Source organism: Sorex araneus, chromosome X (assembly GCF_027595985.1).
Source record: "Sorex araneus isolate mSorAra2 chromosome X, mSorAra2.pri, whole genome shotgun sequence".
Classification (NCBI taxonomy): Eukaryota; Metazoa; Chordata; class Mammalia; order Eulipotyphla; family Soricidae; genus Sorex; species Sorex araneus.
The window spans coordinates 56,677,588-56,693,376 of record NC_073313.1 but is presented as its reverse complement, the minus strand read 5'-3'; the positions used below and the strand labels follow the sequence as shown (position 1 = coordinate 56,693,376).

General features: G+C 41.2%; 1 protein-coding gene across 3 annotated transcripts in view; it reads left to right on the top strand.

Moving 5' to 3' along the window:
• Window positions 1-15,789, top strand: part of FAM120C (family with sequence similarity 120C) — a 432,369-nt gene that overhangs the window by 250,370 nt on the left and 166,210 nt on the right. For 2 of the 3 annotated variants that reach the window (XM_055123234.1, XM_055123235.1), the window contains exon 1: window positions 4,733-5,484. The exons of the other annotated variant lie outside the window; for it this stretch is intronic. In XM_055123234.1, coding sequence (XP_054979209.1) covers window positions 4,786-5,484 — 699 coding nt within the window. In that variant the 5' untranslated portion in view covers window positions 4,733-4,785. Of the gene's footprint in view, window positions 1-4,732; window positions 5,485-15,789 lie in introns of those variants that run through there. 3 annotated transcript variants of the gene reach the window in all.

Below are 15,789 nucleotides of genomic sequence, written 5' to 3'. Positions count from 1 at the left end.
TGGTCCCCAAAAGTAAAAGTTTTAAGTTGGTAAATGAGACAACATACACCACACTTTCAAATGTGACATTATTAATCAGCCTCAAAGTTGAAAGAAGAATGACACAATAGTCTGCTCAAGTAGTGCTGGGGGAAAATAATAGGTCTCAAGACGAGTTCAAAGAGTTGAAGAAGTCCAAAAAGAGACAGGAGAGATGGTACAGCTGTCAGGGCGCTTGCACTGCGTATGTCTCTTCACTACTCGAAGAGTGATCCCTGAGCACCATGGGTTGTGACCCTCAAAACAAAAAACTACAGCAAAGATAACTTTTCCAGGAGTTGCAAGATAGTACAGGAGTTAGAGCGCATGCCCAACAGGAGCTCGACTGTTGTTCAATTCCTAATACCACATGATCTCCCAAACATTGCCATAGTGCTGGGTGTAGCTCTGGAGACTCTCAGCACTCTTAACGGTGACCCAGATACGTTTGGCACAGATGCCTAAGCAACTGATGAGTCAGCAAGTATTTGCAGGATTTTTCCATTTTAGTTTAGAGGTTCTCAACCCTGGCTGCATATTAAAGTCACTTGGAGAAATATTTTTTTAATCGTGTCTTGTTTATATGACAATGTGAATATACTTTATACTACAGAATCTAGTACATGCATGTGTTTAAAAGTGGTTAAAGGTTAAACTTTATATATCACAATTTAGAATAAAAATAAGATATGGTCCTACACCTATAATCAATATTTTGTTTTGGTTTTGGTATTATTAAACTCCATTTAGATCTCTAGCACTGCATATGGTTTCCCAGAAGAGCCAGGAGTAAGCCCTGATCACTAATGGGTGTTGCCCAAATCCTCCAAATAAAATAAAACAATCTTGGGACTGGAGCAATAGCACAATGGGTAGGGTGTTTGCCTTGCACAGGGCAGAACTGGGGTTCGATTCCCAGCATCCCATATGGTCCCCTGAGCAGCGCCAGGAGTGATTCCTGAGTGCATAAGCTAGGAGTAACCCTTGTGCATCGCCAGGTGTGACCCAAAAAAACAACAAAAAAACAACCCCCCCCCACATAAAAAATTAAAATAACAGTCTTAAAGAAAAGCTCCCCTTGGGGCTGGAGCAATATCACAGCGGGTAGAGCGTTTGCCTTGCACGTGGCCAACCCGGTTTCGATTCCCAGCGTCCCATATGGTCCCCTGAGCCCCGCCAGAAGTGATTCCTGAGTGCAGAGCCAGGAGTAACCCCTGTGCATCGCCAGGTGTGATCCAAAAAAAAAAAAAAGCTCCCCAGATGATAGTGTCATATGTTAATGTGGATATATATTATGTATACATAATTTATGTATTTATATTATATGTGTTACATATACATTTAATGTAATTAAGTTTCATAACCATGGTCATTTTTGCTGCTACTAATAAAATCACCTCTGCTGCTAACCAGTTGCTGATTTAAGAAAAGCAAGCAGGATTGCTCCTCCAGCCTGTGTTCTCCTTTAAACATTTATCTCTCTCACTTGTCTCAATGTTTCTTTGCTTGCCTGTTTCCACTCTGGAGACGCCTCTGTTCTCTCATGAACATGCACTTCTCCGTTTCTCTCCCCTCACATTTTTCTAAATACTTTTCAGTTAAAAAAGATCTTGCTTCACACACAAAAGAAACACAAGCAATATACAGCCCCATTAGACTTTCTAATGAATCCTTTCCTATAACCAAAAGAGATTAAAATCTCTCAAACAGACCCCAAGGATTTGGGCAATAGATAAAGCTAAATGGACCCCTGCAGAACCTGGACAGCAAGTTAATTCTTTGGGAATGTCAGAAAATTAAAAATAATGAGGAATTTCCTTAATCCTCTTTATACTTCATCTATCATACGAATTAACATTACTTATTGTACCAGTTATCATGCCTAACAATATACTATATCATTTAATCTTGAGCTTTTGAGGTGACTACCAATTTTTAAGCTTTAAAATACTTATTATTCCCACCCCCATATCACCTTCCCTTTATTATTGCTGATTTTATCATGAACAAGAGTCACAAATATGCCTGATTGTACATTTTAAGATATAGTACACATTGCAGTTTGAACCTGGCTGCAGTTGTAACATTCCCCAAAATTATAACACTGGGAATCACAGGCAACAAAGCTGTTTGGCTCAAACAAAAGAATTAGTAGGGCTACACTGATGACACTGGGGTTTTACAAGTGTACTGGATGACACTGGGGGGTTTTACTTTGTGACCAAAAGCTTGCAAGAAGGCAGATTGAGTCATTGCACTATTTATCCAGACCCCTCACTTCTAAGCATCTTAACTGTCCTGAAAACTTTTCTTCCAATGCTCAGCTTTGTTCCTGGCATGTAATAGGTACCAAATAGCACTGTCTGTCTGTAGCACTGTCGTTCCATTTTTCATCAATTTGCTTGAGCGGATACCAGTAACATCTCCATTGTGAGACTTGTTACTGGTTTTGGCATATTGAATATGCCACGGGTACCTTGCCAGGCTCTGCCGTGCGGGCAGGATACTCTCGGTAGCTTGCCAGGTTCTCCGGGAGGGATGGAGGAATCAAACCCAGGTCGGCCGCAGGCAAGGCAAATGCCCTACCCGCTGTGCTATTGCTCCAGTCCCAAATAATTGTTAAGTATATGTCTCTATTTCACAGATACAGCAAAGGCTTAAATTTATTTGGCTAATAAGGAATTGAACTAGTATCGTAATCCAGATCTTGGTTCTAAAGCATGCACCTTTAATCACTGTTCTGTGTAATATATCCCTTTCTGAATTCAGGATTTTATCCTCTTTGGTTTCTACTCACTCTATGGCCTATATACAGCATAAACTTTCTCCTGTATAACGTATGTGTATAATAGAAAAAAACAATTTGAATAAGCCTATATAAAATAAGAAGGTATTATTACTATTATTATTTAATTTTATTGAATCAGCGTGAGATAGTTACAAGCTTTCATGTTTGGTTTACAGTCACACAATGATCAAACACCCATCCCTCCACCAGTGCAGATTCCCCACCACCAATATCCCCAGTATACGCCCCCATCCCACCTTCCCCCTGCCTCCATGGCAAACAATATTCCCTATACTCTCTCTCTACTTTGGGGCATTATGGCTTGCAACGCGGACATTGAGAGGTCATCATGTGTGGTCCATTATCTGCTTTCGGCACACACCACCCATCCTGACTGATTCCTCCAGCCATCATTTGAAAGAAGGTATTATTAAGAGGGTGGTGTTCCACAAAACTCAGTAATAATGTAGATAGCCTTTAGAAATAAATCAGGTGCCTGAATGCAGCCAGGATTTTTCATTTCTCCTAGCTCAATCACAGATATGAAGGAAGTTTGGAAATGAAGATCTTCAATAGGACACTGTAGATAACAGAAAATTACAAACTGATGTTTTAATTTGTGTTAGTGGTGATTCCCCTTGCCAAAGAGATCCTGAGGACAAAGGATACTCAATTTCACTTCTTATCTGCAGTGCCTGGGGACACAAACAATATAGGTTTAGCCATTCATAATGAAAGTGTAAAATTCTTTTAAGAATTACAGTAGGCAAAGGGAGAGGACAAACGAACTACAGTAAAAGAGAGAGGACAAATATAGGATGATGTCACACGTCTATTTTATACAGAGAACCAAGTCTAAGGAAAGACACTATCCATGACAAATTCTTAGCCTTGGATTACAAAACATTACCAAAACAAGTGGCCAGAGATGGGGAGGGCAAGAGGTGGACCAGAAGTAACTTCATGACATTGGTGGAGCGTGGTCTGGTGTGGTAACTATATACATCTAAAACACTAATATTGTAACGATGTGGCCTAAATTATATATAAATGAAAAACCACAGTAGATTAAAGTGGGCTGCTGCAAAAATGTTATTTTTCTTTCATATGTTCCCTTTCTCATTTCACAAAAAAATCTACGTATGGGGCTGGAGAGATAGTACAGCTGCTAGTGTGCTTGTCTTGCACACAGCTGACTGGGTTCGATACCTGACATCCCTTATTGATCCCCCAAACACTGCTAGGAGTAATTCCTGAGTGCAGAGCCAGGAGTAAGCCCTGGCTTTGCCGGGTGTGTGGCCCCAAAATAAACAGAAAAGATATGCATGTATTATTTCCCCTGCCAGGCAAATGCTTTCTCCTAGCAAAAACTAGCATATTTTTCCTAAAATTCAGTGAATCCACTCTGCTTCCATTCCCATGCTGCATCTCTGCCCCACCCTATTCCTTCTTCTAAGAAAAGCAACTTGGTGGATATTAAGAGATGGACTGCAAATCAGAAATATATGAGATGTCCAGCCACAAGTGACCTTGCTAGGTCTGGAGGGTGGGGAGCACACGACACCGGCCTTGGACAAACTACAACTCCCAGAAGGCCCAAGGCCCCTCTCACCTCCCCCTCCTCCAGCTGAAAAGCGTGGACCACAGAGAGGATGAGTCAACATGGCTCCCGAACGTGGAGATTTCGCCTCGTTTGAAGCAACTAAAATGCATTGGAGAGCAGAGAGAAAAGACCAGAACCCATCATCGCTCCTGTCTTGTAGCCTCTCCTGAGTCCAGCCCGCCTCCACCCTCCTGTCCACCAAAATCTAGTCTCTGGTCTCCACCCTTCTCCCCCCTCCCTTCGGGAATGATTTTCCCACCCCCTGCTCGCTCCCCCCACCCCGAGCAGTGCGCATGCGCCCGCCCCTGCCTCTGCGTGCCGAACTGGGGCTCCGTCGGCTCGCGCAGCCTCCGTTTCATCTGCCCATCGACCAAGAATGGGCGTCCAGGGCTTCCAGGAGTTCCTGGAGAAACGCTGTCCCGGGGCCGTGGTGCCTGTGGACCTCCTGAAACTCGCGCGCACCGTGTCGCGGCAGCAGCAGCACCAGCAGCACCAGCATCGCCAGCTGCCCCCGCCGGCCGCCCTAGCGCCCGGGGCTCCGCGCGCCGCGAGGGGGCCCGCGCCGCTGCAGCCGCCGCTCCCGCCCGCCGCCTTGGGCGCCTTCGCCGGGGGCGCGGGCCCGACCCGGCACCCTCCGCCCGCGCACCACTTCTACCACCACGGCCAGCCGCAGCCCGGCCTGCACCCGCCGCCGCCGCCGCTGCCCCCGTCGCTGCCCGGGGCCCGGGTGCTCGTGGATGCCGGCTCAGCGCTGCCGCGGCTCTACGGCGGCTACCAGACGGATTGGGTGTGTGGCGGGCAATGGAACGCCATGCTGGGCTACTTGTCAGCGCTCTGCCAGGCTTGTGCCTACCCCGGCGGCGACGGCCTGGAGCTGGTCGTCATGTTCCCCGGGGGCCTGGGTAAGGACAGGCTGGCTGAGTGGGGCCGTCGGTGCCAAGCCGAGCGGCAGACAGCGCAACTGATCGTGGGACACGTGGGCAACAAGGGCACCCCTCCTCCACGGGCCTGGTTCCTGCCACCGGCCTGCCTGAGCCACTGCGTGAGGCTTGCACTCATCCGCTTCCGGGTCAAGGTGAGGGAGGGGCCGGATCTTAAATTTGATGCCCTACATCTGTTCCCTCCCAACTAAACACCTAACCACCTACCCACTTACCCGCCTTCCATCTCGACTGGCTGAGCAATCAGCTTAACCATTCGCCTAATCTCGACCATTTAATCCATCTACCTCCCCCTTCATATCACCTTCCTACCTGTCCCCTCACCTGTATACCCACGCCTCTCCTCGTGTCATTGCAGTAGCTCACTGGATTCAATTGGCCTATCTCTAATTTTTAGCAGGATTAATTTTGTAACCCTGCCTTGCTCCTTCCTGTGTACTGCCATAAACTGAAATGCTTCAATTTGTGTCAAAATATATCACCGCTGTCTTCAATCTTGTCGAGAGTAAGAGGTGTTGATTGAACACCTTTCTTCTACTACCATTTTGAGCCAGTACGTTTTTTTTAACCCGTCCTCCTCATCCTATTTCATGCTTCTATTTCCTCCTTCCTTGGCCTAAACCAAAAAAAATCCATGGATGTAGTCACTGTTAAATAATATTAACCCCTGAAAATATGGGGATTTTAAAACAGGACACATGATGGTTTCTGCCCTTGAAAAATCAAGTATATACATAGGAAACATTTATTTAATGTATGTGTTTCTACGATTATGCTTTATGGCACATACTGTAAGTACAGTGCCAATTTTTATTGTGTGGTTCTGAGAAAGATTATCTGAGGACGAAAGTGGTCAGGGAAGGCTGCTTTAAGAGAAAAGATAAGCAAAAGCAAAAAAGGAATATCAGAAGTATGAGGCCTTATGGGTAGATGAATCCAATCTTCGAGTTGTTGGGTCACTGAATATGGGGCCTGGGGATTGGCTTAGCAGCATCTAGAGGTGCTGCTTGGCACCACAGCTCTTGCTTTGTTGCTTTCCCATACTCTTTGATTTCAAGTTCATGTGTGGAGAGAATAGCATGGTTTGAGAAGTAAAGGATTTATCATAAAGAGAAAAAGACATACAGGGTGTGATAGGGTAAAATTTTGAATCTCTTCTCCAGCCAATTGAAGCCCTTAAGGATGTTTAGTTATAAGACAGCATAGGAAATTCCAGAAATCATAAATTAATGAAATGGAGCTCAGTGAAGAATTGAGGGAAAATATCTCCACTGGAAGATTGAGGAAGTTGTATAGAGGGCCAAGGACATATTACAAGGGTTTAGGCGCTTGATTTACTTGCAGCAGGGTCTGATTCAATCTTGGCACCCCATTAAGGTTCCCAGAACATTGCCATTACTGATCACAGAGCACAGCCAAAAATATAGAAAGATGCATAAACTTGCAGTGTTCATAGACCTTTCACACTATTCTTGAGTCTAACATCAAATTTGTTCTGAGACTAGCTAGATTATAGCTATTTTTAATAGTGAAAACTATAACACTCTTTTGCTTTCCTTTCTAGTTGTACATTTTGCTACATTACTCCTAGGTCATTTTTTACACTTTGTTTTCGCTGTTACCATTCAAAGTTTAAGAATGTTTTACCTCACTGCTGTTAATTAATCTGGCTGCTAGCAAGAGACTTTTAACAAAATCTTATTTAATCTTTGCAGTAACCCATGAAGCAATATTATCCCTATTTTCCAAATGAAGAAACTGAAGCACAGAAAGTTTAAAAACTTAACCAAAGTCACTCAGCAATAAATAAGTGGCAGAGCTGGCTTTCTGGGACTTATGCCCAGGCAAACTGGCTCCAAAGATTACAACACTTAATAACAGTGCTCTGAAATGGATCTTTCTAGAAAAACTGCTAATATGATTGATCATCCACCTGCTTGACACATTTTTACTGTCTCCTGGTGAAAGACCTGTTTGGGTTATTTATGTTGTTCATTTATTGAATGTTTGTATGCTGGTTGCTGAGATTCAGAATTAAATAAAGGGATTCCTGCCCTCAGTGAGGGCAGGATTTAGTAAAAGTGACAGACTGAAAACAAAGTTGAGATATTGTGAGCCAACTGCAAATGATAGAAAATGCAGACCTTACTATATATGGGTAGTTTTTAGATGGGAGTAAACTTGGAAGCAGCTTCACAGATCTGTGCTTTGATGACTACTTTTTTATGAAAACCTAGGAAGTAGTTCAGATAGTGAAGAAGGGTGTGGAAGCTTAAAATGGCCTGCTGTGAGCTCTGAATAGATTTTGACTGGGGTTGGTTGGAGAGTTGAATACTGAGTTTGGTTTCTGGTTTCCAGGGTTTTTTGCTTATTGTACACCATCAGTCAAAATCTTTGACAGCTACCCTTCTACAGCCTGCTAAAATTGTTATCAAGCAGTATCATTTTTAAAATCCCAGCATTTTATTAAAATATAAAATGGACTGGTATGTGATCAAGTGAGTACAATAAAAATCGTAGAATCTTTCTAGTGTTTATTTATCTACTATGATGGAGCTTTGCCATATACTTGAATTTTTTCATAAAATGTTTATACATTTTAGGAACAGGATACATTTATTTTTTCTGAATGAATTGATCAGTTATCCTAAGACAAATTATATTAGGATATCAGGATTTCTTAAACCGTCCAACTTTCTTTCCTGTGCCCTCCCTCCTACTGATTTTTCCCCTTGTCTCTTGCTATGCCCTTCCCTTCCCAATTTACAGGATTTTCACCTGTGGCTCCCTTCAAATATCCTGGAACCCCACGGGTGCCATATAGCCCCACTTGAGAATGCTGCACAATATGAATGATAAAAAAGTGTGTGGTTGTGTTTCTTAATATAGTGAATTTAAGATTGGTTTCAAAAAATGAATGCATCTATAGATAATACCAGTGAGTGAAGTTTTTTTTTCCTGAATTTGGTCAGTGAACCTTGTTGGAGTAATGGAGAAAAACTTCCTGGATTATAGCACAGACTTGTAAAATATTAGTTATGGTGTTACAGTTTTGATATACTAGTTACTGTATTATAACTAGTTATAGTTTTCTTTTCAGAATGTTCTAAGATCTTGAAGATAGCAGTTTCCATTGATGATCTGTATGCCTATTTCTTTTAACTGAAGTGCTGCTGATTTACAGCAAAGTCCACTGATTTATACTCTCCTTGGTTATGTTCTTTATACTACACCACAAGGTGGACCCTGATTCCAAGTCTTATGTTTATTTATGGTTTTAAAAATAGAGATGGAGGGCTTAAATAAAAGATTAATTGTTCAGTTTAGGACCTCCCATGAAAAAACTTGGGTGTATATTCTTGGTGAATTTTGTCATTTGATTTATTTATTTGTATGTTCTGCAAACCTTTGTAAGTGGTAATTATTCATAGCAGAAAAATTAAGCATAACCCACAAATTGCTAGCCTAATCTCTTTCTGAGCATCTCAGAAGTAGAGCAGCCTAAAGTGGTTTTAGAATATGGTTTGGGTGATAGTGTGGGTGGTTAAGGGGATGGATGTTTGTTTATTCTATTTAATTTTTTGTTTTAAGCCACATCCAAACCAGCAGTGTTAGGGTTTATTCCTGGCTCTGTGTTAAGCATCACCACTGGCGGTGCTTGGGAAACCATGTGCAGTTTTTGAGATTGAACCAGGGTCATCTGTCCAAGTGCAGAGCAGGTGCCTTAACCACTGCACTATCTCTCTGGCCCTAGATGCTGGGTTTATTTTTTCTTTTTGGGTCACACCCAGCTATGTTCGAGGGTTACTCCTGGCTCTGCACTGAGGAGTTACTCCTGGCGGTGCTCCTGGGACCATATGGGATGCTTGGAATCGAACCTGGGTCGGACCGCATGCAAGGCAAATGCCCTACCCACTGTGCTATCACTCCAGCCCCAGATGCTGTTTTTAACGGTTTATACATATTAAGGGAAAATGATAGAACATCAGACCCATCGTTTCACAACTGTAATTTTTTCAAAGAGGGCATTTAAAGAAAATCTAATTGACTTAAGAAGTATTTAAGTTATAGTACTTGGATGTGGAAAAAATATTCTGGTGGTACACAAAAGACCATAGTTTAAAAAGTCTGACACCTTCCAAAAAATCAATAACCCTTTTAGGTGTTTCAGTGGTAGGAAAAATGGTCTTAAGTAATTAATTACTACTGTTTCTGTAACTCCGGATTATATTACGTTTTTAGTAGAAATTTGGTTCAGTCCTCATCAGCTTGCAAGATGCATTACTCCATTTAACATCAGAATAACTGAGGTGCAGAGAAATGAAATTGATTTTCCCCTCTCTGGACACTAGCAAGTGTTAGATACAAATCCATGGCTTGTGTCTGTATTGTTCAATCTTCCACAATCCTACCACCCTGTTTTTAATACATTTTTATGTGGGAATGTACACCATTATTGGCTTATGATAATGTGCATGGTAATTTAAAATAATAAATAGATTTATGGAGCACTTAGTTTGTACCAGCATTGCTAAATGTACAGTCCTGTTAGTACAAGGCAAATGTGTAAACTGCCGAGTGAGTAGTGACATCTTTTCCTACATTTTCAATCTCTTCCTTTCTAGTATCTTATACATACAGCATGCACCAATCTTTTTTCCAAATCCCACTTATCTGACAATTACCTTAAGCCATTATGCATATATTTTCTATTCTTTTGACCATTTTTTAAAAAAGATTATTAGTTCCAATTTTCTAGCCTATTTCTGTATTATGTTAGACATCACCATTCTGAATCTTCCACATAGTTTTCCAGTCTTAAATTGATACTATTGAGCCAGCCTTTCCTTGATTCCCTTAGCCTGTAATCCTGTTCAATTGTGATTCTCCTTATAAATCTGTAGTAGATTTCTCCTTCTTTCCTAAATTATCCTTTTTTCTATGCCTGCTGCCTTAACCAATGAGTTGTTCAAGCTTTCCATCCTTCTACATTCAGTTCTTAAGCAATCTGATCCATTATTTTTACTTTAAATATTAACTGTATTCTGGTAGTTAGTGTATATTTTTGGCATATCAAATACGCCAAAAACAGTAACAGCAAGTCTCACAATGGAGACATTACTGGTGCCCGCTCTAGCAAATCGATGAACAATGGGATGACAGTGACAGTGATTGTAATTTTTTTTAATTCTTTTGTTGATTCACCATGTGGAAAGTTACAAAGCTTTCAGGTTTAAGTCTCAGTTATACAATGCTCAAACACCCATCCCTTCACCAGTGCACATATTCCACCACCAAGAAGTATGATTGTAATTTTTATATCTCCCTCTAATCCATGATTTTTTTTCTTTTTGGGTTACACTCAGCGATGTTCAGGGGTTACTCCTGGCTCTGCACTCAGGAATTACTCCTGGCTGTGCTTGGAGGACCATATGGGATGCCGGAGATTGAACCCCAGTCAGCCACATGCAAAGCAAATGCCCTACCCGCTGTACTATTGCTCCGCCCCCCCATGAATTTTAACTCATCTTTTGAACTCTCCTGCTCAATGTCTTATAAACCAGTGGAATTTAAAAGTATCCCAAGATGGAACTCATTTTTTCCAAAATTGTGTTCTGTGTCTGGTGTTCTCATTTATATGAATGATTTTTTTTAACTACACCTGGCAGTACTCAAGGCATATTCTTAGCTCTGTGCTTGGGGATGTGGGGGGGGGGGGCTGTGTCTCTTGTGGTGGTACTCTGCAGGCCATGTAATTCTAGGGCTAGAACCCACATCTGCATGCCAAAAGTGTACTCCAGCCCATTGAGCAATCTCTCTCCAGACTTGAATGATATTTTCCATCCATTTCAAATAAGAGACTATAGAGTACTTCTCAGTTTTGCACTGTTCTATCACTTTGCACATCTACTTGGTCTTCAAATCCTGTTAATTGTTCCTCATAAATGTTTTCTGATTGTTCTCATTCCACTTCTGCTATTAGTTCAGGCCATTGTCATGAAAGTTTTGTCAACTTCTTTCCTTTCCTGCCCTGTCCTGTCACACACCCAGTGATGCTCAGAGGTTGCTCCTGACTCTGCACTCAGGAATCATCCTGACAGTGCTTGGGGGACCATATGGGATTGAACCTGCATCGACTATGTGTAAGGCAAACGCCTACCCGCTGTACTATTACACATTGCTGCAGATATACCGTCCTGAAAAACAAAGCTGATTGTGTATGCCTAGAGATGTCCATTGGGTACTTTTTTACATACCCTACCAAGTGCAGACTTCTCAGCATAGTAGACAATTCTTTTCATGGCCCAAATTCTCCAACCTTACCTGATGCATACATCTTTTCTAATCATGAAAAGAAATGTCCCCGCTATTCTGAGAATTTTAAGATTACAAAAATCTAAATGTCATCTTCTTTCACATAGCTTTTTTTCTAGTTTTTGAGGCCACACCTGGTGGTGCTTAGGGCTTACTTCTGACTATGCTCAGGGATCACTGCTGGCAGTGCTCAGGAGACAATATGGTGTCAGGGATCAAGGCAGGTGCCCTACCATGAGCTACTATGCCCTACTATTTCTCCTGTCCCATGTATAGCTCTATTCTCATGTTATAGTCAACTTTGCATAGTCTTGTCCATGTTCAGAAGTTATCGCTATGAAATCTTTTCCAGCCAGACTCATATCTGAGGTGAATGATGCCTTGCCTTGTGTTACCACAATGTTATTTTCTTTTCAGTTTTCCTCTCAATAGTATTTTCATATCATAATTTTCCTCTGCTGTATATTACATCCAAGAATTTACCTTGTAACCCCAAGTCTGCATGTATTTTTTTTCAGTTGAGTTCCAAGGGGCAAGAATTTGCTCTAAAACTTGAAATATATACAGTAATAGTTGTTGAAAAACATGACTTATTGGTTATTGTAGAGGGCTTTAGTGGTAAGATCAGGGAAGTGCTTAGAAATTGTTTATTAATGTTATGTATCAATTCCATGTTCTTATACCAATGAAGTCACCTAACTGCTGTTAAGTAAATTTTGTAATTGCTTAGCAATCCAGTTCTAGAATAAATTCTCCCCTTAGTGGTTAATTATTAACAGTTGCTATGTAACTTGTTACATTTAATCCTCACAACCACTCTTCAGGTTATATATTACCAGTTTTTTTTGGGAGAGGGGAAGGAATTGGTCCCTATCATGCTGTGCTCAGAGTTTCTTCTGGCTCAGATTATAGGGATCAATCCTAGTGAGAGCAGGGGACATTGAACCCTGTTTAGCCATATGCAAAGCAAATGCCTTTCCCGCTTTGATATTACCTCTTTGGCCCCTGCATTGACATTTTTAAAATAAAAGAGTTTCAGCATAGTCACTGGCATAAGGTTATACTAGACCAAGTTGTGATTGGACCAAGATGTGAATCTAAATGTATTTAACACCCAAATCTACATCTCATGTAATTACATCATTTATAGTTGGATTTTACTAACATTTCTCTGAATTGTTATTATGCTGCACTTTAGTTTGCGTAGCATAATGACTAAGAGCACAGAACTTAGAGCCAGACTACCTGAGGTTAAATTGCTATTCTATTAGTTTTATAAACCTGGGTACATTAACCTCTGTGCCTGGTTCTTAATCTGCAAGAAGGATACATACCTTGGGGCTAGAGCCATAGCAAAGCAGGTAGGGTGTTTGCCTTGCACGCGGCCTCCCCAGGTTCGATTCCCAGCCTCACATACAGTCCCCTGTGCATCGCCATGTGTGACCCAAAAAGAAAAAAAATGATAAATACCTTTTAGGCTTTATTGTGATTATTGTACCATTTAATGTTGTGTTTGATATTAACATATTTAACATATGTAAAGTGCTTAGAAATTATGACACATAGTAAATGGCATATGAATGCCAGTTACTATTTGACCAGATATATGGATCTTACATGCAAAGTAAGTTAAAAATTGATTATTTCACTCTTTTACTTTATAAATTTAAGACCTCGTGAAGTTTATTTTTTAGTGACAGGGGGATAAATGAGATAAAGGATGTTAGGGAGTGGGCAGTACTCCATGCCTTCAAGAACTCAGTCTAGAGTAGAAGACAAGGAAGAAAATGCATTTCAGGCCCTATGTGTCAGTTATATATGGCCGTACATATATATACATATATATGAGTATATATGTACTATATTATATATATATATATCATACAGTATAATATATATAATATATAGGCCAAGTAGAAGTGACATGTGGATTTGCATATCAGACAAGCATCCTACCCACTGTACTCCTCTGGCTCAGAAGTTGTGAAATATTACACGAATATTTTACTAGTCTACCATTCAGGAAATAATCAGAGCAGATGCTGAAGTACAACAGGTAAAGTGCTTGCCTTGCATGTGGCCAACCTGGGTTCAATTCTTGGCACCCCATAGGGTTTCCCAGTACTGCCAGGAGTGATTTATAAGTACAGAACCATGAGCACATCTGACTATGGACCGCAAACCAAACATACACATGGGCATAAAGAAATACTCGGCTCTGGCAAATTGGTTATACTCTTGGTGAGCCATGTAGTCTTCATTTACTGGAGTCTGTACCACTCTATAGTATCTCCCTGACTACAGTGATCAAATGCCACTTGCATTTTATGATAATCTACAGTAGCTACCAGTGATTCCCACTTCTTAGAAGTCACAATCTTTTTTAGTCATACACACCCACTGTTTGTGTGACTGGACTTAATGAGTTGTTTCTAAATGAACAGAATACAGTAACAATAATGAGATTTCACTTTTAGGATTAGGTTATTAAGGAAAAACTATAATGAGCCTGGAGGAATAGGAGTGGCTTAGAACACATTTCTTTCAAGAGTATAATCCCAAGTTAAATCCCACTTGTTGTCACATGTCCCAATATCACCTGGAACAAACACATAATTCAAAACATCACAAAATAAAGCTGTGCAAACCTCGAGGTGAGTGACACGTCAAGTGTATAGGCACTAAAAGTTAATATGCAATCCCCAGCAGGCACCATAGCTGAAAATGTGCAAGGATTGTATCCTCGCAATAGCCGCAATGAAGAGGAGGGATAGTGGAAGTGAAAAGGGGGCAAAACTACAACTTGCATCTTGTTTGCACTCTCCCTCTGTCTTTCTCTCACTATCTCTTTCCGTGTCTGTCTGTCTCTTTCACTCTCACTCTCACTCTCTTGGTCTCATGCTTCCTTGGTCACTCTGATGAAACAAACTGCCATGTTGTGAGCAGCCGTATGGAGAGGTCCATATGACAAGGAACTGAGGGCGACCTCCGACTAACAGCCAGTAAGGAATTGAGGTCCTAAATCCAACAGCACATCAGGAACTGAATCCTTTCAACAGCTACATGAGTAAGGTTGGACATGGATCCTTCCCCAGTCAAGCCTTGAAATGATTGCAGCACCAGCTGACACCTTCACCTTCTTTTTTTTTTTTTTTTTTTTTTTGCTTTTTGGGTCACACTTGGCGATGCACAGGGCTTACTCCTGGTTCTACACTCAGGAATTACTCCTGGCGGTGCTCAGGGGACCATATGGGATGCTGGGATTTGAACCCGGGTCGGCCGCGTGCAAGGCAAACGCCCTACCTGCTGTGCTATCGCTCCAGCCCCTGACACCTTCACCTTCATTACAGCTTGTGAAAAACCAGGAACACCCAGTTAAGCCATTGCTCACATATTTTGAGATAATGTTTTTAACACCACTAGGTTTCAGGGTCATATATTACACAGAAATAACTGTTGGTGATTGTGTTTGTACTTGTTAATAGCAGTTTTGCTAAACATGAAATATTTCTTATACCTGCATCTGAAAGTATTAGAGGAGGTCATATACCTAATGGAAAAACAGCGCTTAATTTTTTGAAAATCATGTTATATTTAAATGTGTGTTGAAGGAGTACAATTTATCTTAAAACAGTTGTTAAGAATTGTGACCAAGGACTGGAAACGAGGCTCAGTGGGAAAGTGTATCACTGCGTGCAGAAAACCTGGGTTCAGTCCCCAACTCTTCAATAGCAACAAAAAAAATAGAAAAAGAAATAGGACCTTTTTTTTTTTTTTTGCTTTTTTGGGTCACACCCAGCGATGCACAAGGGTTACTCCTGGCTTTTCACTCAGGAATTACTCCTGGCGGTGCTTGGGGGACCATATGGGATGCCGGGGATTGAACCCGGGTCGGCCGCGTGCAAGGCAAACGCCCTACCCGCTGTGCTATCGCTCCGGCCCCAGAAATAGGGCCATTATATAAAAATAATGAATGCTGTTATTATTTTAAATAAGTGTTTAAAAAAACCTGTTTTAAATAATAATATTTTAAAACAATTCTTTTAAATAATAAATTGTTAAAAATTGTTAAAGCACTTGGAATTTCAGCAGGCTATAGGTTTGAAGAGGGATTTACCTCTTAG